The sequence below is a fragment of the Babylonia areolata genome, chromosome 35 (assembly GCF_041734735.1).
Source record: "Babylonia areolata isolate BAREFJ2019XMU chromosome 35, ASM4173473v1, whole genome shotgun sequence".
In the NCBI taxonomy this organism is placed as follows: domain Eukaryota; kingdom Metazoa; phylum Mollusca; class Gastropoda; order Neogastropoda; family Buccinidae; genus Babylonia; species Babylonia areolata.
Genome location: NC_134910.1, coordinates 21,121,343 through 21,145,987, shown reverse-complemented (window position 1 = coordinate 21,145,987; position 24,645 = coordinate 21,121,343). Strand labels below are relative to the sequence as shown.

At 44.7% G+C, this 24,645-nt stretch overlaps 1 protein-coding gene across 1 annotated transcript; it reads left to right on the top strand.

Moving 5' to 3' along the window:
* The first annotated feature begins 6,863 nt into the window (after positions 1 to 6,863).
* LOC143278010 (cytochrome P450 1A2-like) lies at positions 6,864 to 10,208 on the top strand. The gene is made up of 4 exons (XM_076583022.1): positions 6,864 to 6,897; positions 7,744 to 8,006; positions 8,533 to 8,657; positions 9,998 to 10,208. Exons 1-4 carry the CDS (start codon positions 6,864 to 6,866, stop codon positions 10,206 to 10,208), a joined length of 633 nt encoding a protein of 210 aa, XP_076439137.1.
* The last annotated feature ends 14,437 nt before the right edge of the window (positions 10,209 to 24,645 follow it).

Sequence of the window (24,645 nt, the reverse complement as noted above, 5' to 3'; positions counted from 1 at the left end):
GATGTTTCCAGTCTGTTTACTTTTCTTAGAAAATTTTTGATATTTTTCCAAAACTGTTTGGAATCATTAATATTCCCTTCAAGTTCAGCTCTACATTTTGCTTTGTACGCTCTTTCTTTATTAGCCAATAGCTTTCTGTAAGACTTTCTGGACTCAAAATACGCATGCCCATCTGCAGTGGGATCGGCTCTCTGTTCACGTCTAAATTCACGGAGAGCTTTCCTTGTGCCCTTCCGACGTTCATGGCATTCTGAGTCGAACCAAATATTGCCTTTTATGGCTCTAGCACATCCTCTTTTTACAAGCATGCAAGAAGCGGCGGATTTTAGAGTAACTGAAAACAAGTCGACTGCTTTATTGATGTTTTCATCAATCAGGTGTTTGGCTTGTTCAAGAGAAGCAATATTTTCCGGTAAATTGATACAATAAACGAATTCGTCACGTTTGTCATCAGACCAAATGAACCTAGAAATAAATGCATCTGTTCCCCCTTTATACTTTTGTCTATTACACTTTATGAGACATGATACAGGCATATGCTTAGAGTCTATCATTTCTTCTACAAGCATTCTGTGCGATAAATAGCTTAATGAAGTGGAGAAAATAAAATAATCAATGACACTACTACCAGAGGGAGACGTATAAGTGAAAACCCCATTTGTGTCTCCATCACAAACACCATTCAAAATGTACAGATCAAAATTAGAGCACAAGCAGAGTAACTTTTGGCCATAGTCATTGATCACTGTATCTTGTGAACAACGGTCAGGAATCGATTCGTGGCCATCGTCAAAGTCAAACTGAAAACCATCGTGTGTGTCGTCTGAGGAAAAGTCAGCACTAAACTGTTCTGGGAATTTGTTACCAGTCCTGGCATTAAAGTCTCCACACAAAATGAAGGAAGCATCCTCGTGGTTTTCAATAATGTCAAGTAGACATTGTTCTAGTATAGAAATCCCATTGTCTGCCTCACTTGTCTCGTAAAATGGACTGTTGAGAGGATTTATGTAAATACTAACAATAAAAACACTAGACTCTGTTCCAAAAAGTTCTTTTTCTGCTTGAAGAACAATTATATTATCGTATTTTGTTGGAAATTGTTTAAGGAAAGGTACATACTCATTGTTTACCAGTACAATGACACCCCCACTCCTCCTCCCCTGATGTGAGAGCTTTATTGCTGGAGCAACGTAACATGTATGTGATGGGAATAACGAACATGTGAAGGACTCTACGAATGTTTCTAACAGACAAATGAAGTTAAACTTTGAAATAAAGGAGACGAAACTGGTGTCTTTCAGTTTAGACACTATTCCTTCAACGTTATATGAAATCATTGAAAAATGGGAGTCTTTTGAAATGCCAGTGTTAGGGTCAGGGCCATACCATCATTTTTTTCCTTTTTCTTTCGAGGTGGTAACTTTTCGGGGACTAGCGCGTTTGTTCTGTTTGTTGTTTCTTATCCAGCTGTTGGGGAGGGAAGACTGTCTTTCAAGTGACACAGATTGTGATCGTGTGATCACCAGTCTTTTCTCGCCAGTCAAGCTGCCACGGCGCCTCTGCCGTTCATTTTGCACGGGAGTCACACGGGGCGATTTCTCCGTGCAGCCAAGGGAAGGGGAATCCCCGGCATTACATAGCGTGTTGACATTGGTGTCGGAGGTCACGCTGCTTTGCGTTGAGGGGCCGTCTCCATGGTCAGCACGGGTCGCGTCGTCCTTCGGGGTGGCAGGGATGTTGGGTGGAAGCCCTTCATCATCCGCGTCATCAGCCAGGTCATCTTGCTGCTGTTGAACGTCCATAGCATTCATCACACTGCTGTCCCTGTCAACCCGATCACCAGACTCTACTGCACTGTCTCTACCTCTCTCAGTGGCTCTGTCTGCAGCGGTGTTGATGGCATCGATGGCATCCTGTCTGCATACAGTGTCACCGCGTGCATCTTCAATGCTGTGGCTGTCGGACGTGGTGACAGCTGGGTCACAAGTCGACGCTTTCTCTTCGGTAGAGGGCTGGGGAACAGTGGGGGGAACCAGAGGGACATCCGATCTGACACTGCCAAGATCAGACTGGTCGTCGTCATGGCAGGAGTTGTCCTTTTCCAGTTGGTCGGCTCCGTTGATTTTGTTGTCTGTCCTGTTGTTCGCAGCCGTGAGCTGGTGTGTGTCGTGTCGAGTATCACCTTCCATGCACTCGTTCGGTCTGTTTGCGTTGTTTGCGTTGTTTGTTGAGGGTGACTGACGCGGGGAGTCTTTCCTGCTTGCAGCTTCTTGCGTCAGTCTGTTTTCTTGATGTCTTGAAGAAGAGCGGACAGACTGTATAACTTCACTGTATGATCTCGTCCCAGGAACCACTCTTGGGGAATAGGCTTTATCTCTGGGGCTTAAAAAGTTGCGCTCATTCCTCTGACTGGAAGCATGGGCATTGTTTGAAATGTCCAAGTGCTGGCTGTGATGGACATGGTTCCAGCTGTTCCACATATCACCATGAGCCTGTTGAAACCAGTCGTCAGCGGGACGATATCTTGCTGTTTGGCTTTGGAATTCCTCGTAGTTGTACATAGGAACATAGGGTGTGTGCTGATATTGAAAAGCTTCCCTACCAGCATTGTAGTCGAGTTGTGCAGTGGGATCGTTCTCAAAGCTGTCTTGCTGGTACATATCGTACTCTTCCTGCCATCTGGAGGAGGGTGCTGACTCCACTTGGCTGTGTCGCTGGCTCTGGTGGTGGATGTGTTGAGGGGGAGCGTGGTGACTGTGTGCACTGGATCTGTTCTCTTCGAAGTCACCTTGCTGCCTGTTGTCAGTCTCCTGCTTCCTGTATGTACTCGATTCCCTGTTTCTTCGGTGGTCCCCATATCTGGTACCAGATGCTGCTCGCTGGGTATGAAAATTCGCATGTTTTGCGTTGAATGGGCGATGTCGGTCTGTGCCCCCATTTTCTTCTCTGTTCTGCTGTTCGGGTCGGTCGTCCAAGTCATCAGTGTACAGATGCGAATGCTTGTCTTGGACATACAGTCTTCCTTTCTTGAAATATGCAATCTTTCCCTGCTGACGGTGGTGTCGTATCTCCTCTCTCTGACGTGTTGTGAGGTCCGCGGCGATTCGGATGTTCTCTCTTCTGAGGAGATTTCTTAAGTAGTTGTTGCTCAGAATGTCCATCTTGTCTGTCCAGCTGCGGAATCGAACGATTAATGGGCGTGGCTGTGAGGAGTACTGTCTGTAGCTGCCGACGCGATACGCCTTCTCAATGTCTGACAGACGCCATGAACTGGAGGACGATGAACGATTCAAAATGTCAACAGCTATTTCCGCACTTTTTCTGTTGCTTTCCAGACCGGTTTCACGAACACCTAGAAACTTCAGATTGTTTTCTTTTGAGTTCATCTCCAGTGTGTTCATTTCTTTCTCCATTCTGTCCAACCGTTGATGAACATTGACCTTGTCTTCCTGCATAGCATGTATCTCATTGCTGTGTTCATAAACGACATTTTGTAGGGTCGATACCTCTGACATCAACTGTGATATATTTCTTTGGAGGTTCCCGAAGATGGTTTCCATTTTCTCACACAGACTTGCGGAATGTAATCGTAGTTCCTCCAATATCTGGACAAAACGTCTATCCATAGCAGTGTGCATTTCATGTTTCCAGTTTGTGTTGCTTTCGGGACCAGGATTCGTCTCTACGTCCATGCAGATAGGGAGCAGGATAATAGCCAAGCAGTATAATACTGTCAGTGTCAAACAAACACTCCAGGCAGCACGTACCTTTCTTTTATCTTTCTTTTGTCTGTGTAGAAACGAAGTCCTTCCTCTGCCGAAAATCTTCTTCAACGTTGGGTAGAAATTTCCAATGCATGCTCGATGCGCCTCTGCAGTAATAGGCATTTTCCTACCCTTTTTTCCCAGCCAGTAACAACACAACACACTGAACAGTTAACTCAGAGATCACGCAGAGCGGAGCGCTGCTCGGATGCGTCCGCACCCCACGACGGTTGGCAGTGAACTCCAAGCAGGAGAGAGAGAGAGAGAGAGAGAGAGAGAGAGAGAGAGAGAAGCGGGAAGGACAGAAAGAAGAGTAAGAATTATTTTTGTTGGAAATGGGTACCAGAACTGTTTTTTTTTGTGTGTGTATGTGCATTAATAAATTTTGTTAATGGATGTGTGTAAAAAGCCAGATATTTTAATTGAGTTAAAAGTTAATTGTCACTGCAGTGGACTGTTGTTTGTTATGAATGAGATGGAGTAGATGTGGGTGCGAACGGAGGCGCGCCAGAGAGGATAATTGGTGAGAACTGAAAGAACATGTGGTACACATGTGGTACGTGACAGTAGGTCTTTTTAATTTTGTTGTTGTTGACAAAATAGACAAGAGTATTTATGTTTTAATAATTATAATAATGATATTTATATAGCGCTGACTCTTGTGCAGAGACAAATCAAAGCGCGTTCGCACCAGTCATTCACACGCATGCATAACTCTAAAACTGTAGAAACAAAAGACAAGGAAGAGGCAGGCAAGGGAGGCTATTTTGGGAAGAGGTGGATTTTAAGGCCAAACTTGAAAGAGCTGAGTGTGGAGACTTGACGAAGCGAAAGAGGAAGTTCATTCCAATTGCAAGGTCCAGAGACAGAGAAAGAACGGCGGCCAACAGTCGAGTGTTTGAATCAGGGTATGCGTAAACAGAGTGGATCCGAAGCCGATCGTAGTGAGCGAGATGGAGTGTAGAGGTGAAAGCAGCCGCAGAGATAGGAAGGGGCAGTTTTGTGAATACATCTATAACATAAAGTGCTGATCTTGTACTTTATTCTGTGTGAGACAGGGAGGCAGTGGAGATGTTGCAAAAGAGGAGTGATGTGCTCAGATCTTTTCTTTCTGAGGACGAGTCCGGCAGCAGAGTTATCTGTCTTTTCTTTTTTTCGTTGAATATTCATTTACTTTTTTCCCCTCAAAGCCTGACAAAGCGCGTTGGGTGACGCTGCTGGTCATGCAGGCATCTGCTTAGCATATGTGGTGTCGCGCCCCTGCCCCCTTGGGACGAGACCTACCTTCTCACACTGAATGAATCAGGAACTTGGAAAGTTAAATAAAGTTTTATTCCCCAACAAATAATCAAATCAATCGATCAAATCAAAAACACTTTATTAATCCACATGGAAATTAAGTTGTGCAATTACAGGCTCGTTGTAAACACTGGCATAAAATCATCACGCGCAACATAAGAAGAGATTAAAACTAGTCAAATAAGAATTCCCAATAGCTGACAATAGACTAACCAACCCCCCCCCCCCCCCCCCTCCGCACACACACATACTCATGTTAGGACAATAGGGTATTGCACAACAATATTTACAAAAGAAAACATCCAACAATAAAAACGGGTATATGTTACTCAAAAAGACATGCGCGCACGCACGCACGCACGCACACACACACACACATACACACACACACACACACACACACACACACACACACACACACACACACACACACACACACACACACAAGTACGCATGTTCACACTCACGCAACTTGAATCCTGAGTGATGACATGATGAAAGTGGATGATGGATGTCCATTCTGTCCTCCCTCCGAAGCTGGAACCTGAGGGAAAGAAGGGGAGGGGACAACAACAAACTTAATCTTGACCTGTCCTACCTACCCCTGACCGCAAACGGTTAGCGGCACTGTTGAAGGGGCTGGCGGAAAAGCTGGATTCAAGATTGAAGATGGTTTATTCAGTCAAGGCCATAGCCCCATATGAACAGGAGGCAACAACAAAATTTTGTTTTGTATGTGTCATTGTAATTGTTAATGCAAACAGTGCAGAATATTCCATAACAAGCTCCAATAAAACTAGGATATAAGTGTCTCTCTTAAATGAAATGCTTTAGAGAGAAACAAAGCAAAACTACATTTCGTGTTTTCGTCCACCGATGACATCAGTAAACACAGTCGAAACGTACACGGATATGCATAATATTTTTTTAGGAATGAGCTGGATTCGTAGGTCATTAAGGACAGGGCATTTCAAAACAAAATGGACTTCATCCTCTCTGGATTCCCCGCACAAAGGACACATTAAATCAGAATGATGAATGGATTTATAACGATATCTATGTATGCATGAAAAGCTGGAGTGATGAAGTTCCACACAAGATGATGAACGACGATGACAGCGACGAGGGAAGACGATGAGAAGATGGATGAAAGGGTGATGTTCGGGAAGGGTCAAGGGACGCAGCTGGGCTGGAAAAAAGGGAAACAAGGGAAAAGGAACGAAAGGGAATAGCTGGGTCGTAGTGTCCTCGCCCAACACTCGGCTTATATCACAGATTGACATACGTTTACATTTGGGCCAACAGCAAAGTGAGAGCTGTATTATCAATGGTTTCTCCAGTCAATGGGAAACCATTTACAGCTCAGTCTTTTGTGAAAGACTGTGACTTTCAAACTAGGAGTCAAAATTGCACTGGCTCTTAGTGCTGCAGCCTTGTGGGCTAGTTGGCCTTTGGGAACCATCCCAACGCCGACTGTCCTAAAACCCTCTTGGCCGAGAGAGTGGGGATGTACTTGGGCAAGACACTCTCCACTATAATCAAATTCTAGCCCAAATAGTCGGAACAGCAGTTGCCTCCTCTGCTGTTGTGATGGTCATTGTCGGACACGATTGACTATCATATATATATATATATATATATATATATATATATATATATATATATATATATATATATATATAAGTGTCCGCGCCCAACTCAGGACGCCGTTGCAATCTGGCGATGAGTCGCTGGCCCGTTTGGCGTCCCAGCGGACTCAGGCGGGAAAGGGAAATACCAAGAACAGGAACAGGAATAGGCATGGAACAACTTGTTCCCCAGGTGGACTTCGTTAGTCAGGAAACCCGACTTCAACAAACACAGGTGTTAACACAAAACTGGGCAACACATAGTTATTGCCACACCCAGAACATGCACATGGACGTTACTTTTCAGAGCTCTACCGCGCGTCTTCCTTCCAAAAACCAGTTTTAAAATTTTCAGCTGCTGCTGCCCTGAGTACAGCTTAATGGAAGAAAAACAAAAAACAAAAAAAACAACAACACCAGCACGTGAAAACCTAAGAAATGACACTATATGAAACTAAAGCACAAAACAACAGGCGTTCGAAGTTTATACATGATAAAAATTCATCCACACATAGGCACACGGAATAGGAAAAAGATCAAAAGGTCAAAAATGTAATCCTTCTCGCGACATGTGATGTAGCATATATGAATTTGTCCGAACACAGTGACGCCTCCTTGAGCTACCGATAGTGATATTGATAAAGTGGGGGCTATTTACAAAGTATGGTATCAGACAAATAATGATGACGATAACAATCCGAAATCCCACCTTCGCTGACAAACTTACTCACTCCCATAAAATGACTGATTGACAAAAAGCATAAATAAATAATGGAGCAGATTCATTTGGTGATTTAACAGATAATTGATAATGATCATGATAATAGTAACGATTATCGTAATAATAAACAGAAGAATGATGATGATGATGATGATGATGATACTACAACTACTAGTAACGATAATGACGATACTACTACTACTACTGAGAAGAAGAAGAAGAAGAAGAAACTGAAGGAGGAGAAGAAGAAGAAGATTAAAAAAACAAACAAAAAAGAAACACAATAAAACAAACAACAACGAAAATCGTACGTATGTGCCTTGTTCTCCAGCCTACCTGACGTCCAGGGAAACCCTGCTGGATCTCTTCCTCTACCTCCAGCACCACCCAGACGTCATGCGCCGCATCCAGGCGGAGGTGGACCAAGTCATAGGGGAGAGAATGCCTCAGATAGAAGACCGGAATGCTCTCCCTTACACAGAAGCCGTTTTTCTGGAGACGTTACGTCACAGTTCCTTCTTCCCGCTGGGTGCGCCGCACGAGTGTCGCCGTGACGTCATTTTGCAGAACTACAGCCTCCCTCGAGGAAGCCTTGTGAGTTGAAAGTGAGAGTGTGGGTGAGTGACGTAGCGTGGCTCCCTAAATGGCTGCGGTGGGAGAGTGAGGGCTGCCCATGGCAGCATTGTTCAGGTGCTGGGCCAGTTTGGTTCGGTGTTCACCGGTGATCAGGAGTTCAAGGCCCCTGTTTTCAGTATGGTGTTGTGTGTTTGGGAAAGGACACTTTACTCTGATTTTCCTCAGTCCACCTGGACATCTTGTTGTTGTTGTTGCTGTTGTTGCTGTTGTTTTCTTTTTCTTCTACTTCTTCCTCTTTTCCGTCAACTCTGTGTGAAGCCGCACAGATGAATTGTTTACCAGATTCCTCTTTGGTCGTCAGTCAGCCAACCAGTCTGCAGATTGATCAATCAGTCAATCAATCAATCAATCAATCAATCAATCAATCAATCACCCAGCCAGCCAGCCAACCAACCAATTGATCAACAAAACAATCCATCAAACAGCCCACCTATCAGCCAACCAACCAGTCAATCAAGTAATCAACCACTCACTTCCATTGCAGGTTTTCGCAAACTACTGGGTAGCTCACCGCGACCCCGAAGTTTTCGAGGATCCTCAGCACTTCCGGCCCGAACGTTTTCTTGACGACAAAGGCCACGTCATTTCCGCCGCGCATCCCACACGACAGTAAAAAGGGTGGAGGGGCCGGGGTTCATTGTGTGTGTGTGTGTGTGTGTGTGTGTGTGTGTGTGTGTGTGCGCGCGCGCGCGCACGCGCGCGCTAGTGCGTGCATGTGTATGTGTGTGTGTGTGTGTGTGTGTGTGTGTGTGTGTGTATGTGTGTGTGTGTGTGTGTGTGTGTGTGTGTGTGTTTTGTTGTAGTTGCTTTTATTTATTTATTTTCTTTTATCAATCTTTATTTTTCCTTATTCGTATTTTCGTTTTTCATAACTAGAAAACATTGTTTCCCATTATGTTGTTCTTTTTGTTGTATTTCGAGTTTTCCTTTGTTTTTGTTTTTAGTGTTCTATTGCCCATTCTTCTATGCTTTTTCTAATTGTTTTTTGCATTTGTCTTACGCCTTCCTCTCTCCCGTGGGGATGCCGGGGGTCTTTCAGTATAAATAGCACTCCCGTCTTCTGGAAATTCTGTGCTAGAAATTTCCTCTTTTCTATCTCTCTCTTTGTTTGTCTTTTTTCATCCTTTACTGCCTTCCCAGTCCATTCCCCTTTCTTTCTTTCAAGCAAGCCTTGACACTTAAAAAAAATCTTTTCTGCAGTCTATGATGTACTATCTGAGTTGTTATGCTCTGGCGATTGGGTAGTGAGATTTAAACACTGGGATGGGGACTAGTTGCATGTCCATTCTGCAGTGTTATTTACCTATATGACCCTTTTTTATGAAGTTTTGTTTGCTTTGAAGTTTTGTGTGTGTTTTTTCCCTTTTTTACGATTTTCTTTTAAAATCAGAGGATGATAAATTAAGGGGAATGGCTGGCGTCTTCAGCACAGCCTAATCTTATTTGCCATAAATAGCTAAATGGTTGGGATTATGTGTCATGAATTCTGTTTATCTTTTAGGGGTTTTTTTGTTTTGCGTGTGCCTTTTTTTATGAATTTTTTGTTTGCTCTGGCGATTGGGTAGTGATATTTAAACACTGGGATGGGCACTAGTTGCATGTCCATTCTGGTGTGTTACTTACCTATATGGCCTTTTTTATGATTTTTTTCCCTCACTCTCCTTCCTACTATTGTTTCTAATATCATCATCTTAGATGGACATACTATAAATAAATAATAATTTTTGCGTGTGCATGTATGTTATAGTTTTGTGTTGATACGGTTGAGCATTTGTATGGCTTGACAGACCTGATATGGCCGTGTGCAGTCGGCTGGACTATGAGCAACAATTAGCAAAACAATTAGCGTCTTCCACACTCTCCTTCCTACTATTGTTTCTCTCTCTCACGATGTTTTCCTAGAAACCATGCCGGAACCACAATCATTTCTCTCTCTCTCTCTGTTGCAGTCTGCTCTCGTTTGGGGTCGGCAAGCGGAGTTGCCCGGGGGAGAATTTCGCCCGGTCCCGCGTGTTTCTGTACGTCACCACGCTGTTGCAGCAGTTTGACATCCTCCCTCCCGTGAAGCACCCGCTGCTTCCGCTGCGGAGAGACTCATGGAAAAGTGGCCTTGTGCTTCAGTTGAAACCCTACCACTGCGTGCTTCGACGCCGCCATTGACAATGGAAACTAGGGATTGTGACAAAATGTTCCAATGTCTTTGGAACGTTGGTGCACTGAAATCTCTTTGTTTAATCTTTTTTGTGTTTTGTTTTTGTTTGTTTCTTCCTTTTATTCATTTGCGCTTTTATAGCTTTATACCTTCTATCCATCGGGAAAGGGCTGGGTTGTAAAAAACAAAAAAAAGAAAGAAAAAAAAGAGAGATAAAAACAACCACACAAGAAACAACTGCATGTTACTTGCTTAGCTATTACCCTTCGATAATAAAAAAAAAAAAAGGTCTTGTCTTGTTTCTCTTTGCTTCAACATCTTTACACACAATGATTATAATTATATTACACGGATACCCTCTCTAGACATTATCACACACCATGCTTCCTCTATTTCGTACCTCGCTAATAATGCTACATGTATGTTATCACACTTTCACATGTAAGGTTTTTATTTGTTTTATTCATTTGTTTAATATTTCTTTACCAGTGTAAACAGAGCGACACAGGCATAGTGGAAGAATCTACTCACTAGCACAGACAGATTGCTGACCTACTAAACCATATTTTTTCTTCTTCTTCTTCTTCTTCCTCGTTCGCCTCCCATTAGATAAACAGCCCGGTGTCCTCGATGAAGGCTGCCGTCCGTCGCAGCTCCTCCAAGGTGCCGTACAGTTTGGCTTCCACTGCTGTTGGTGTTGGCCAGTACTTCCTCCTGGTTGCTGCATGAGTCCTACAGTTTTGAAGGACGTGGTCGGTTGTCATTGGTCCCTCACCATAAGGGCACTCTCCACTCTGTCCAATGCCACATTTTGTGTGCATGTGGTGGAGCAGGCGGTTGTGTCCAGTCCTCAGGTGGAAGATCTTGACCTGTTCCCGTCGTTCCAGCAAATGGTATCTGTCTTCTGGGTTATATTTGGGGTGCTGCAGGCGCCACTTTATTCCTTGCTGTGCATTGATGATTGTCTTGATTTCATCGTATGACACCAGTTTGTTGGCCTGCTCCTTCTGTGCACCGTCTTTTGCCAGAATGCCCACTTTTTCTTTGCCTCTGATGCCACAGTGTGCTGGTACCCATTGTATCACCATTTTCTCCACTCTGGCACTCAGGGCAACAAGGGCTGAAGTGAGATGGTTCTGTTCTTTGCAGCGGGAGTTCCTGAGGGCTTGGAGTATGGAGAGAGCGTCTGAGAACACCACCACCTGCCCTGTTGTTCTTGTGCAGTTCTGCGAGACTGTTGTGGCTGCCTCACAGAGGGCTTCTCGCAGCTCGGAAGTTGGTGGAGTATTTTCCTGTTGGGATTGCAATTTCTTCATCTCCGTCTTTGTATCGGAGGAAGATTCCAGCTCCACCATCCTTCGTTGCTTCTGTGGTGGAGCCATCTGTAAAGACATGGGTCCAGTCTTCCTGGGGGTACTGGTTGCAGATGTACTCCATGGCCAGGGCCTTCCTTTGGGTGTCTGGCTGTGTTCCTCTCTTCTCCACTCCGGGAATGCTGGTAACGACTGTTGGGAACACCCGCCTCTTCCAAGATGGGTGGGTGACATTTGCCGGGATAGGCTTTGCTTCGTGTTCCATCAAGACTGGGGTTTGTCTTTCAAGGCGTCTTGACTGGTGGATGAAGCTGCCTCTTTTCAGCCGGCTCTTGGTGGGTCTGCTCATTCTGTTGTTCATTGGATGGTTTTCAAGGCGTTTGAATTTTGCTGCCTAGATGAGAATCTTTGTGTCCCTCCTGTCCTCCAATGACTGTAGCCCAGTGGTCTCCTCCATCTTCAGGATTGGGGTGGATCTCATGGCGCCAGTTATGACACGCTGAGCTTGGTTCTCTATCTTGTTGAGATAGTCGAGGTTAGACTTTGCAGCTGATGCCCATGCTGATGTCCCGTACTCAACTACAGGTCGGACTCTCCCCGTATAGTCTCTTTAGGATACGTTCATCAGCCCCCCCAGTCCGTCCCTGCAAGTTTCTTCATGATCGCCAGTCTCAGCTTGGCCCTGCTACAGCATCTGGTGATCTACTGTTTCCAAGTGAGCCTGCGGTCAAAGGTCACTCCCAGGTAGGTAGGTGTGGGTTCCTCTGCAAGCCGTTGGTTGTTCAGTGTCAGTTTCGCCTCTTGCTTCTTGCTGGATAGGCTAAGACTGTGTAGGTTGTTTTGCTTGAGTTGACAGAGAAACCATATTTTTGAAAGTTATAATGAATGCTTTCTAATCTAACTAGATATATAAGGTGCATCTCTGCATGCTTAATTGTTGTATGTTTGTTTTATTATTTTTTAAGACATTGAATTTGTCATATTTGTGTTTGGGGTTGTCATGACATCAAGTTGGTTGTCATAATGTGCTTATTGTAAAGGTCAGATTTCCTGTATGGTGTGGCTGTGTTACTGTATTAATTTGAACTTGATATTTGGAGGAAGGCTCGTGATGCATGTGTCTTTAGGCGCTGAGGTGATTATGTGTTCACGAGCTGTTGTTGTGAATACTGATACTGTTGTGAAGTGCACCAAAATTCTTGCCACTTCCCTCTCTGCGCACAGTTGAACTGGTCACAGGAGTGACCTGGGAAAAAATAGACCTTGGGGTCTGAGAGTCATAGAACAGACAGTTACCATTCTGAGAGAGAATGTGAGACATAGCCTTGTTGAACTGTGGAGGTTCAGGGAAGCTGATTTTGAAGTACTGGTGAGTCAGTAATTTCGTGTTTGGTAATGAGAAATTCGGTGACATCGTTTAATCTAAATTTTGTGAATTTCGATGTTTTATTTTCATTTACGTTTCTGAACACTGGTTCAGTAAAACGAGAGTGGCGACGCAAGTCATGTGAGTACTATTTTTACTAGTTGTTCGATTTAACTAAAGTGAGGTGCTGAGGATGTTTCAGGATCCTCAGCGCCTGGCCTGTTTTCGGACGAAGGTGTTTGGCTGATATATCGCCCACCGAAAGATGTTTGGGAAGCACCAACTGACAACACGGTCGTGAAAAGAAACAAATGAAAATTGTCATAATGATTTAAAACTATAACGGGAAGCGAAGAGAGAACAGAAAGTATTGTTTGTGTTTTTGGGATTGGACTTTTCATATGATTTATCCCTGAAGGGAAAATGTGAACATTACGTTATTTTCTTTGATTGTTAATAATCAGAAAGGAGTGTCTTTACGCTCGTTATGTTGTTTATCCCTGGGTAAGAGTGAAGTCAGAATGCGAACGTTGTGTGCGAGTCTATCTGTCGTGTGAGCTTAGTTGAGTGAATGCGGCAGTGTGACAGGGGTAAATGCCCACTCATTTCTGGCATGTACACATTGTTTAATGTTGTATCTCTTGTATGCTACTTTTTTCTTATCCTTTCTTCCCCCCAAAACGAATGTCTTAAACCAGTCAGTTAGTGTGGCCATTATATTTGTATCAGTTACATGAAATATGTGACATATTCATATACCTCCCCACCCCCTATTGTTCCTGAAATAAACGCGTCTTGTCTTGTCTTGTCTCGGATGGGGAAGGTTAAAACGGCGGAAGGAGAGAACTGGCCCCTGTCCACTACTATACTGGTACGCTGAACCCTAGACACAGTGGATGTAAATTCACTGCCCTGATGACGCGTGCATGACGTTATGGCATGGCGGCAATACAATACATTTTTATTAATCCGAGTGGAAAGTAAATGTGCATTCAAAGGCTCGTCATTCACACCAGTCAGTCTCTTAGCCCGAAGTCGAGTCTAACATGACAAAATTTCAAGTTAAAAGTGAAAAGCTGAATTAAATATGAAAGTGATAACAGCTTGCTTTGTAACAGAGTAAGAGAATTTGTAACATGTATCTTAAAGGAAAACTAAGAAGCGCTGTTTCTGAATAAGAGACACTGTGATAACATTATCATTTTGCTATTATAAATTATTCAATGACATTTTGTATAAAGAAAATATCACATTCTTGGATGCCGTAAGAGAAATAATCATGTTTAAATTTTATCACATACTCCAAGAAACATTGATTTTCAGAATAAAAAAAACCCCTATTCCAATTTATCAGAAATTCTTTTTTTTTTTAGAAAGGCAGGTACAGAACAGAGGTATGCTTAATATAATATTTTAACAAATATGTGAACAAACACTTTTTTAACAAGGGAGACAACTATCTGTAAATAATAAACAATGAGGCCAGGAGATGAAAATTAATGATTAACAAATGGTAAATAGTGGTAACTCTCTCCACTCACAAGGTACATAACTTCAAGCCAATGCTGCTTTCACTACCAATTCAGCTAGCACACAAGTAAATAAAAGGTACATTGGAACAAACCAAGACACTTCTCCAAAAAAAGGAAGCCCCGGGCTTGCTCTTATATCGATCATTAGACATATGCACACAGCAACAATAACAGAAGAAATGTGCAAACACAAATTGGCTTTTATTCAAGACTGGCATAGCCTCAATCCTGAACAAACCACATAGAGCACACGGACAATACAGAACAAACACAAGGTTGCCTCGGTGATTTTTCGACTTGAAATTAATAAACAATGGGCCAGGAGATCAATGATTAACAAACACTAAAGAGTGGTAACTCTCTCCATACACTCTCTCTCTCCTCTCTCCTGGCCTCATTGTTTATTAATTTCAAGTTTTGATCCAATTATTGCAATTAAAGTACCAAATTATTGCAATTAATGCTATTTATTTGTGTGTGTGTGTGTGTGTGTGTGTGTGTGTGTGTGTGTGTGTGTTTCAGTTTCTTCAGGAGGCGTCACTGCGTTCGGACAAATCCATATACGCTGCACCACATCCGCTAGACAGATGCCTGACCAGCTACATAACCTAAAGCGATTAGTCAGGCCTTGAGTGCATGCATACATATAATAAAAAAAATTATGTGTGTGTGACCATCAGAGCGGATTTTTACCCCCCAAAATTCCAGAGAATAACACTTCCGTTGCGTGCTGCTCATGGGACCTGATTTTTCGTCTCATCCGAATGACTAGACGCTCAGCTGGATTTCCCAGTCAAACTTAATTGATAGAGAGAAATGGCGAGGTACCCACACGGACACAGATAAGCGTCTTAACCTTCTTTCTCGAGATAAACACGTGGTCGAATTTGTAGGAAGCAGTCCTGTATTCGTATGATGCATCTTTGACAGTATGGTGGTGTGTCCATCGAGATCGATGATGACCATCGTTGTCATCCAGCTGGGGGATGGGGGGAGGGTGGTGGTGGGGTGGGGGGGAGGATGCTCATGAATCTATCTGTGAATGCGCAGATGGCTGAATAGTCCAATCTGCGCACGAAATGTTCGCTGACAGTTGGGGCAGACAAAGACAGGCATATCATTGTCAGGGAGCTTGTTTGCCCGTGACTTTCTGGCCTCCCTCTTCTGAACAGCTGCAGCAGTCCTGTTGGCCTCGCACAACTTGGCGCCTTTGTGCACAGCAGCGCGCCATTTGTCACGGTCCACTGCAGATTCCTCCCAGGAGTCAGGGTTGATATCAAACGCTTTAAGAGAGACTTTCAGAGTATCTCTGAAGCGCTTCTTCTGACCTCCGTGTGATCTCTTCCCTTGTTGCAGCTCGCCATAGAAGAGCCTTTTGGGCAGCCGATGGTCTGGCATGCGCGCCACGTGACCAGCCCAGCGAAGCTGGGACTGCATCAGGATGGTGAAGATGCTGGGAAGGGTGGCTTTTGCGAGCACCTCTGTGTCTGGGGTCCTGTCTTGCCACTTGATGTTCAGTAGCTTCCTGAGGCATGTTGTGTGGAAGTGGTTCAGCTTCTTTGCATGTCGTTGGTACACTGTCCAAGTTTCGCAGCCGTACAGTAGTGTGGGGAGAACTACTGCTCTGTAGACCTTTAGCTTGGTCTCAAGACTAATGCCTCTTCTGTTCCAGACATTTGCACTGAGTCTGCCAAAAGTTGCACTTGCTCTTGCAATCCTGACGTTCACTTCATCGTCGATGGTTGCATTTCGTGACAGTGTGCTGCCAAGGTATGTGAACCGCTCCACCGCACTGAGTCTCTGACCGTTGACTGTGATGTTGGGCTCAACGTAGGGTTTCCCTGGGGCTGGCTGATGGAGAACTTCAGTTTTCCTTGTGCTGATGGTAAGGCCGAAGTTCCTGCTGGCAGTGGCAAACTTGTCAACGCTGAGTTGCATGTCAGCTTCAGATCCAGCGTTGAGGGCACAATCATCAGCAAACAAAAAGTCTCTGATGATGTCTGTCATGACCTTCGTTTTTGCTTGAAGCCTTCTGAGGTTAAACAACTTGCCATCTGTTCGGTACTTTAGGCCGATTCCAACATCGCCATCTCTGAAGGCATCAGTAAGCATTGCAGAGAACATGAGGCTGAACAGCGTTGGAGCCAGGACGCAGCCTTGCTTGACACCATTTGTGACAGCAAAAGGAGCAGATGTTTCGCCATTGTCCTGGACTCGAGCCTGCATGCCTTCATGGAATTGGCTGACCAAGGAAATAAATTTCCGAGGGCATCCGTACTTGGCCATGATCTTCCACAGTCCCTCTCTACTCACGGTGTCAAAGGCCTTAGTGAGGTCGACATAAGTAGAGAACAGATCAGCATTTTGCTCCTGACATTTCTCTTGCAGCTGCCTTGCAGCAAACACCATGTCGGTGGTTCCGCGCTCTTTCCGGAATCCACATTGGCTCTCAGGCAAATGACCTTGGTCAAGGTGTGCTGTGAGGCGGTTTAGTAGGATCCTGGCAAGTATCTTGCCTGCGATGGAGAGCAAGGAAATGCCCCGATGGTTATCACAGGCTTGCCGGTTCCCCTTTCGCTTGTACAAGTGAATGATAGATGCATCTTTGAAATCCTGGGGGATCGTCTCTTCTTTCCACATGAGTGAGTACAGCTGATGGAGCTTCTCAGTTAGCACAGTGCCTCCAACCTTGTAGACCTCTGCTGGTATGGAGTCTGAGCCAGGTGCTTTGCCACTGGATAGCAGACGGATTGCTTTCTGGGTCTCAAGAAGTGTTGGCGGATCGTCCAGTGCTTCGTTGATGGGGACTTGTGGGAGACGGTCTATGGCTTCATCATTTATGGAGGAAGGGCGATTTAAGACACTGTTGAAGTGCTCAGCCCAGCGTTCGAGAATTTTCTCCTTCTCGGTGATCAAGGTATTCCCATCTGCACTGAGGAGGGGGGATGATCCTGATGATGTGGGGCCGTAGACTTCTTTTAAGGCATCATAGAACCTTGTAGACCTCTGCTGGTATGGAGTCTGAGCCAGGTGCTTTGCCACTGGATAGCAGACGGATTGCTTTCTGGGTCTCAAGAAGTGTTGGCGGATCGTCCAGTGCTTCGTTGATGGGGACTTGTGGGAGACGGTCTATGGCTTCATCATTTATGGAGGAAGGGCGATTTAAGACACTGTTGAAGTGCTCAGCCCAGCGTTCGAGAATTGTCTCCTTCTCGGTGATCAAGGTATTCCCATCTGCACTGAGGAGGGGGGATGATCCTGATGATGTGGGGCCGTAGACTTCTTTTAAGGCATCATAGAACCTCTTCATATCGTGCCTGTCAGCATATCCCTGGATCTCATCAGCTTTGTCACTCAGCCACTTATCCTGCATCTGGCGTAACTTTTGCTGAACAGTCCTGCGGATGGCATCGTACGCATCCTTTTTTGATGTGGACTTTGGGTTGCTCAGGTAGGCTTGATGCAGACGGCGTTTCTCATCCAGAAGCTGCTTGATTTCATCACAGTTTTCATCAAACCAGTCTTTGTGCTTTCTGGTCATGGGTCCCAGGGTCTCTGAAGCTGTACTATAGATCAGCTGACGCAGGGTCCTCCAGTCAGACTCCACATTCTGGTTGTCCAGAGAGGCGGATTCCAGACGATCTTCCAGCAGCTCCACAAAGGACTGTTTGATGGTGATGTTATTCAGCTTAGCAATGTTGAGCCGTTTTGGAGCCTTCTGGCCTTGGGGGCGTCTCTTGGGCTGGATTCGAATATTCAGCTTCGAGACTACAAGGCGATGGTCTGTCCAACACTCGGCGCCGCACATGGTCTTTGTTACACGTACATCTTGCCTATCCCTTTTCCTGACGATGACATAATCGATGAGATGCCAATGCTTTGAGCGTGGGTGCCTCCATGACGTCCTGTTACGGGTAGGGAGGCAGAAAACTGTGTTGGTTATCAGCAGTTCGTGCTCTGCACAAGTCTGAAGCAAAAGCAATCCATTTGGGTTGCAGTGGCCCACACCGTGCTTTCCAATCACTCCATCCCAGGAGATGTAGTCAGAGCCAACTCTAGCATTGAAGTCCCCAAGAATGATGAGCTTGTCTGCTTTAGGGATAGCAGCAATGACAGAGTGAAGATCCTCGTAGAACTTCGCCTTCACTTCATCCGGGTTGGTCATGGTTGGGGCGTAGGCACTGACAATGGTGAGGTGCTTCTGGCCAGATGCCAGTGGGAGTTTCATGGTCATAAGCCTATCGTTGACTCCCTTTGGGATTCCAGCTAACTTGCTGACAAGTGCTGTTTTTACTGCAAAACCAACGCCAGCCTCACGTCGCTCTTCGCTTCCTCGTCCACTCCAGAAGAAGGTGTAACCAGATCCCCGTTCACAGAGCTCGCCTTCGCCTGCAAGCCGAGTCTCACTCAAGGCTGCGATGTCAATGTTGTATCTGGCGAGTTCGGATGCAACTAGTGCCGTTCTCCTTTGGGGTCTGTCCGCGTTATCTCTGTCCAGGAGAGTCCTTATGTTCCAAGCACCAATGGTGAGAGGAACGATCCTTGTTTTTTTTCTTTTCTTTCTTTTTGTTTCGACCGCTGATGTAGGGTCCCCGCCAGCCGCGGTATGCTGGCCAGGGTGATATGGAGCAGGCAATTTTTAGGGCACCTTTTCTAGCCCCTTCCTCATGCCAGGGAGGTGAGCAGTGCATTCCTAAAGAGGGCTGCTCAGACGCTCAGACGGCTGCCGAGCTCCATCGCTGCTCCTGTCGACGAAGAACGACCCTATGGCCTGAGCCGCCTGCGTGCAGGTCTGCGGCTGCGACTGCCAGTGTACCCACACCTGTCGTTTCGTCGCTCGCCTGTCACCACAGGACTTGGGGGTGATGAAATGATGAAGGATGAAAGGTCATTTTGGATGACTGATGACTTGCGCGATGAGTTTGCTTAAAGTGAAGAGGAGTTGCGCAACGTCAACCTCACTCTCTCGTCCGGGTCCACCAATTTCCAGTGGCAAGACTAAGTCGAGACGACTGGAGGATGAGCACAGATGCAGTGGATGACCAAGATATCCTTTCGGTGTCTCATCTTGCTCTCTGCACTCCACAGTGCGTTGCTGTAACCGCCTTCCTCTCCGTTGAACCGATAGGTTTCTTCCGCAGATTCTGCCGGATCCAGACTTCGCATGCATGGGTAGACACACCCCGGGGGCCAACTGCGTGTGGCATGGACACAGCACAGTGGAGCTAGATGGCCGTCGGTGGCTCTCCTGAGCCGACGCCCTTTTATGGATCTCCATAAGGGTGTCTAGCCACCCGCCTCACCAGTCCCGGAAGGGAGCAGTGGGAGTGCCGGTTTAGTCGCCGGCAACCCGACCCTGAACAGGTTGTACTGGATTACAGGTTACCAGTAGCAGATCTAATGACCTGACCTGACAGTATACAGGAATGCTGAAACCACAATACATTGACCAGCGTTGAAGATGTGATGGGCAACACCAATGTCGATGTAAATCACCCCAACTTTCTAGGTTCAGTCTTTTTTTTTTTTTTTTCGTTATTCTTTTATCTTAAAAAAAAAAAAAAAAAAAATTCTGTTGAGTCTTTGTTGATATCTAGTGGTGAGTGTGTGGTGGGGGGAGGGAGGAGGGTAAGGGAGGGGGGAAAGGGTGCGCGCATGTGCCGGTGAAACGCAGACAAATGATGAATACCACCTTGATTATGCATGCCGAAACAGCCTATATTATGGGTAGTGAGTGAGAAAGCGAGTGTGTGTGTAGGTCACACGATGAGTGTGTGTGTATGAAAGTTTCAGTTTCAGTTTCAGTAGCTCAAGGAGGCGTCGCTGCGTTCGGACAAATCCATATACGCTACACCACATCCGCCAAGCAGATGCCTGACCAGCAGCGCAACCCAACGCGCTTAGTCAGGCCTTGAGGAAAAAAACAAACAAACCAACACTGAAAACGGTGAATAAATAATAGGTAAATACATAAAAAGAAGAACTACTACTACTAATAATAATATGTATAAAGCGCAAAAACTTGAAGTCAAATAAAAATAAAATAAATAAATAAAAAAGACAACAATGATGATAAATAAGCAAATAAATGTAAAACATGGAGACACACATTCACACATACACCCAAATAATTATGCATAACAGATATGCACCAAACCTTCAGTTTCACAGATATGAAAGCACAGTCAAATACACAGACGTACATGAGCCCGAATGAACGCGTTGTCTCATTTGACGGGCGCAATAGCCGAGTGGTCAAAACGTTGGACTTTCAATCTGAGGGTCCTGGGTTTCTACTCTCGGTGACGGCGCCTGGTGGCCGGGTAAACTGAGGGTGGAGATTTTTTCGCCGGGATCTCCATCTCTTCGCCAGATTGCAAGGGCGTCCTAAGTTGGGCGCACACACACACACACACACACACATATATATATATATATATATATATATATATATATATATATATATATATATATATATATATGATAGTCAGTCGTGTCCGACAATGACCATCACAACAGCAGAGGAGGCAACTGCTGTTCCGACTATCTGGGCTAGAATTTGATTATAGTGGAGAGTGTCTTGCCCAAGTACATCCCCACTCTCTCGGCCAAGAGGGTTTTAGGACAGTCGGCGTTGGGATGGTTCCCAAAGGCCATCTAGCCCTCATGGATGCAGCACTAAGAGCCAGTTTAATTAATCTTGCCTCCTAGATTGAGAGTCCTTGTCCGGCCGTCACAAAAGACTAAGCTGTAAAAGATACCCCATTGCAGCGTTGATAAGACAGTTCTCATTTTGCTGTTTGCCCAGCTGTTAACTTATGTCAATCTATGATATAATATATATATATATATATATATATATATATATATATGTGTGTGTGTGTGTGTGTGTGTGTGTGTGTGTGTGCGTGTGTTATCATCATTATTATTATCACATGTTAGGACCTTGACCTTTATCCTGTTATATAGTTTCCATTTTTCTGGATCATGCTGTACTGACCCGTGGCATGTCACAGAACCAGGTTTGTTTGTTTTTTCTAATGGGTGCAAGATGCGGCCTCTGTCAACTGAACATTTTAACACCTTTCATTCGCCATTTGATCTTGGATGGTACTGAATTGTAACCGTAAGTGGAGTGGAACACATGTAGTACAATAGTCAATGCAAAGTGAAGGAGAAAAAAGGAAGAATGTTCTCACCTCAGAACCGACCGAATCCGTCGTCAGTGATGAAATTTCGTAGGTAAGTTAAACGATTATTGTAAACAGTCCACAATGGTGTTTATCTCCCTTGGTGGAACAGTGATCGGCATAATTAATCTCATTGTTCACCACCACGGTAGTGACAGATAGTTGTCGCCATTTCATCCAACATAACTTATCTATTTGATTGATTGATTTATTGATTGATACGCACCGCCATGAATGAATTATTGCTGTGCAAATCAGAATTGTTCAGCAGTTTTAGTTTCGTATTGTATTGTTTAGTCAGTGTTTTGATTACCGTATAAACGTTGTCACGATCGTCGACCATGCATCAGACAGTCAGTCAGTCAGCCAGTAAATTAGTTAGTTAGTTAGAAAGTTAGTTAGTCGATCGGGTCGTGGCAGTCGGTTAGTGAGTCAGTGAGAGAGTCAATTTGTTAGTTCGTTCGTTAGTTAGTTAGAAAGTTAGTGGATCGGGTCGTGGCAGTCGGTTAGTTAGTGAGTCAGTGAGTCAGTGAGAGAGTCAATTTGTTAGTTCGTTAGTTAGTTAGTTCATGTTTCTACGCCTGCGGTGTATTGTATATTCATTCAATTCAAGTTCCTCAGTGTTCAGTCATGTGTCTTCCCGTGCGGGAGGTGTGGGTCAGGGGAAACGACTGAAGAATTAACAATGACAGTGTACAGTTTAGTTTCAATGAGACGTCAAAGCGTCAGTGTATACCTGTGGTACGCTACACCACATCTGCTCAGTAAAAAGGGGGAGGTACTAGAGATCGAGACAGACAGACAGAGATAGAGACAGAGACTGATACAGAGAGACAGTGACAAAGACACAGACAGAGATAGACTGAGACGAACCTGTCCTCGGTGTCCATCGACTCAATTACTGAAATAAATAAGACTGAATAAAACTGTGCTACTTTAACGAACCCGTTGCATCAATTGACGGGCGCAATAGCCGAGTGGTCAAAGCGTTGGACTTTCAGTCTGAGGGTCCTGGGTTTCTAATCTCGGTGACGGCGCCTGGTGGCCGGGTAAACTGAGGGTGGAGATTTTTCCGCCGGGATCTCCGGCGGCCATGTCAACATACTGATTGTGTGCAGACCCGCTAGTGCCTGAACCCCCTTCGTGTATATAGTACGCAAGCAGACTGAGATCAAATACACACATTAAAGATCCTGTAATCCATGTCAGCGTTCAAGACTGAATATACCCAGCATGCACACCCCTGAAAACGGAGTATGGCTGCCTTATGGTGGGGTAAAAACGGTCATACACGTAAAAGCCCACCGCTCCTGTACAGTGCGAGTGAACGTGGGTATGGCAGCCCACGAACGCAGAAGAAGAAGAAGAAGATGAAACGAACTTGTACACACCACTGCCACACACGCCGGCGTGCATACTACACACACACACACACACACACACACACACACACACACACACACACACACACACACAAACACACACACATTGCACTCACACACACACACACACACACACACACACACACACACACACACACACTGCACACTCACACACACACACACAAACACACACACACACACACACACACACACACACTGCACACTGACACACACACACACACACAAACACACACACACATTGCACACACAGACACACACACTGCACACTCACACACACACTGCACACACACACACACACACACACACTCACACACACACACACACACACACACACACACACACTGCACAAACTCACACACACACACACACACACACACACACACACTGCACACACACACTGCACACACTCACTCACACACACACACACACACACACACACATTGCACACACACACACACACACTGCACACACTGACACACACACTGACACACACACACACACACACACACACACACTGCACACACTCACTCACACACACACACACACACACACACACACACACACACACACACACACACCGAGTCTCTCTCTAGTTTTTCCCCCTTTTCTCTTTTTCCCTACGTCTTTATTTTCTTTCCTTCTTGAGGGCTGGATGAAGCAAATAAATATTTGATGCCCTGCTTTCTCTGTTACCTTCAGAAAAAAATCAATTCAGTTCAGTTCAGTTCTGTCTGTCTGTCTCTGTCTCTGCCTGTCTGTCTGTCTGTCTGTCTGTCTCTCTCTCTTTTCAAAATTTGTATATTATTTAATTAAAACGAAAACAGCCTGTTAACATTATTAGTGATGATATTGGTTTGAACACTTTAGGACTCTTCTTTTAAAAGATGTTGAATCTGACAGGGGAAGAGGAAGATGAAGATTAATTAAATCGCCCGATTTCAACAGACGAAAAAATAAAAAAAAAAGTCATAAAGCTGTAGGAGCAGACGGTGAATTGTTAAAGTATGATAGTAAAAGTAAAACCGAATCAATTATGAAATTTTTGGTAATGTTTTTAATTGTTTATTTAACAGTGGTGTCTGTCCGGAGAACTGGACCGAGTCTGTTGTTTTATCTCTTTACAAAAAAGGCGATGTGAATAATCCCAGTAATCATAGAGGTATTTCTCTTTGCGATGTTAGTAAACTTTACAGTACTATCATTAATCATAGATTGCAAGAATGGGTAGAAGACAATAACATCACAGGTGAATACCAAGCAGGATTTAGACGGGGTTACTCTACTGTGGATCATATGTTTACCATAATAACTTTCCTTCAAAAACAATTTAATTTTAAATCGTAAATTGTACGTAGCTTTCATAGATTTTAAGAAAGCTTTAGACTGTATAGATGATTATACAATTCTTTGGCCAATCCTTTTGAAAGCTGGTGTTCATGGAAAATTGTTGAAATGTATAATGAATATGTATGCATGTGTGAAAGCTAGGGTAAGGTGTGGGGGTAGGATGACGGATTATATCCAGTGTACTTCTGGGGTGAAACAAGGTGATGTTTGCAGCCCTATTCTGTTTTCTCTTTTTATTAACGAACTAACCTCTAAAATAATTAGAAACGGAAAACATGGTGCTCAGTTTACGGG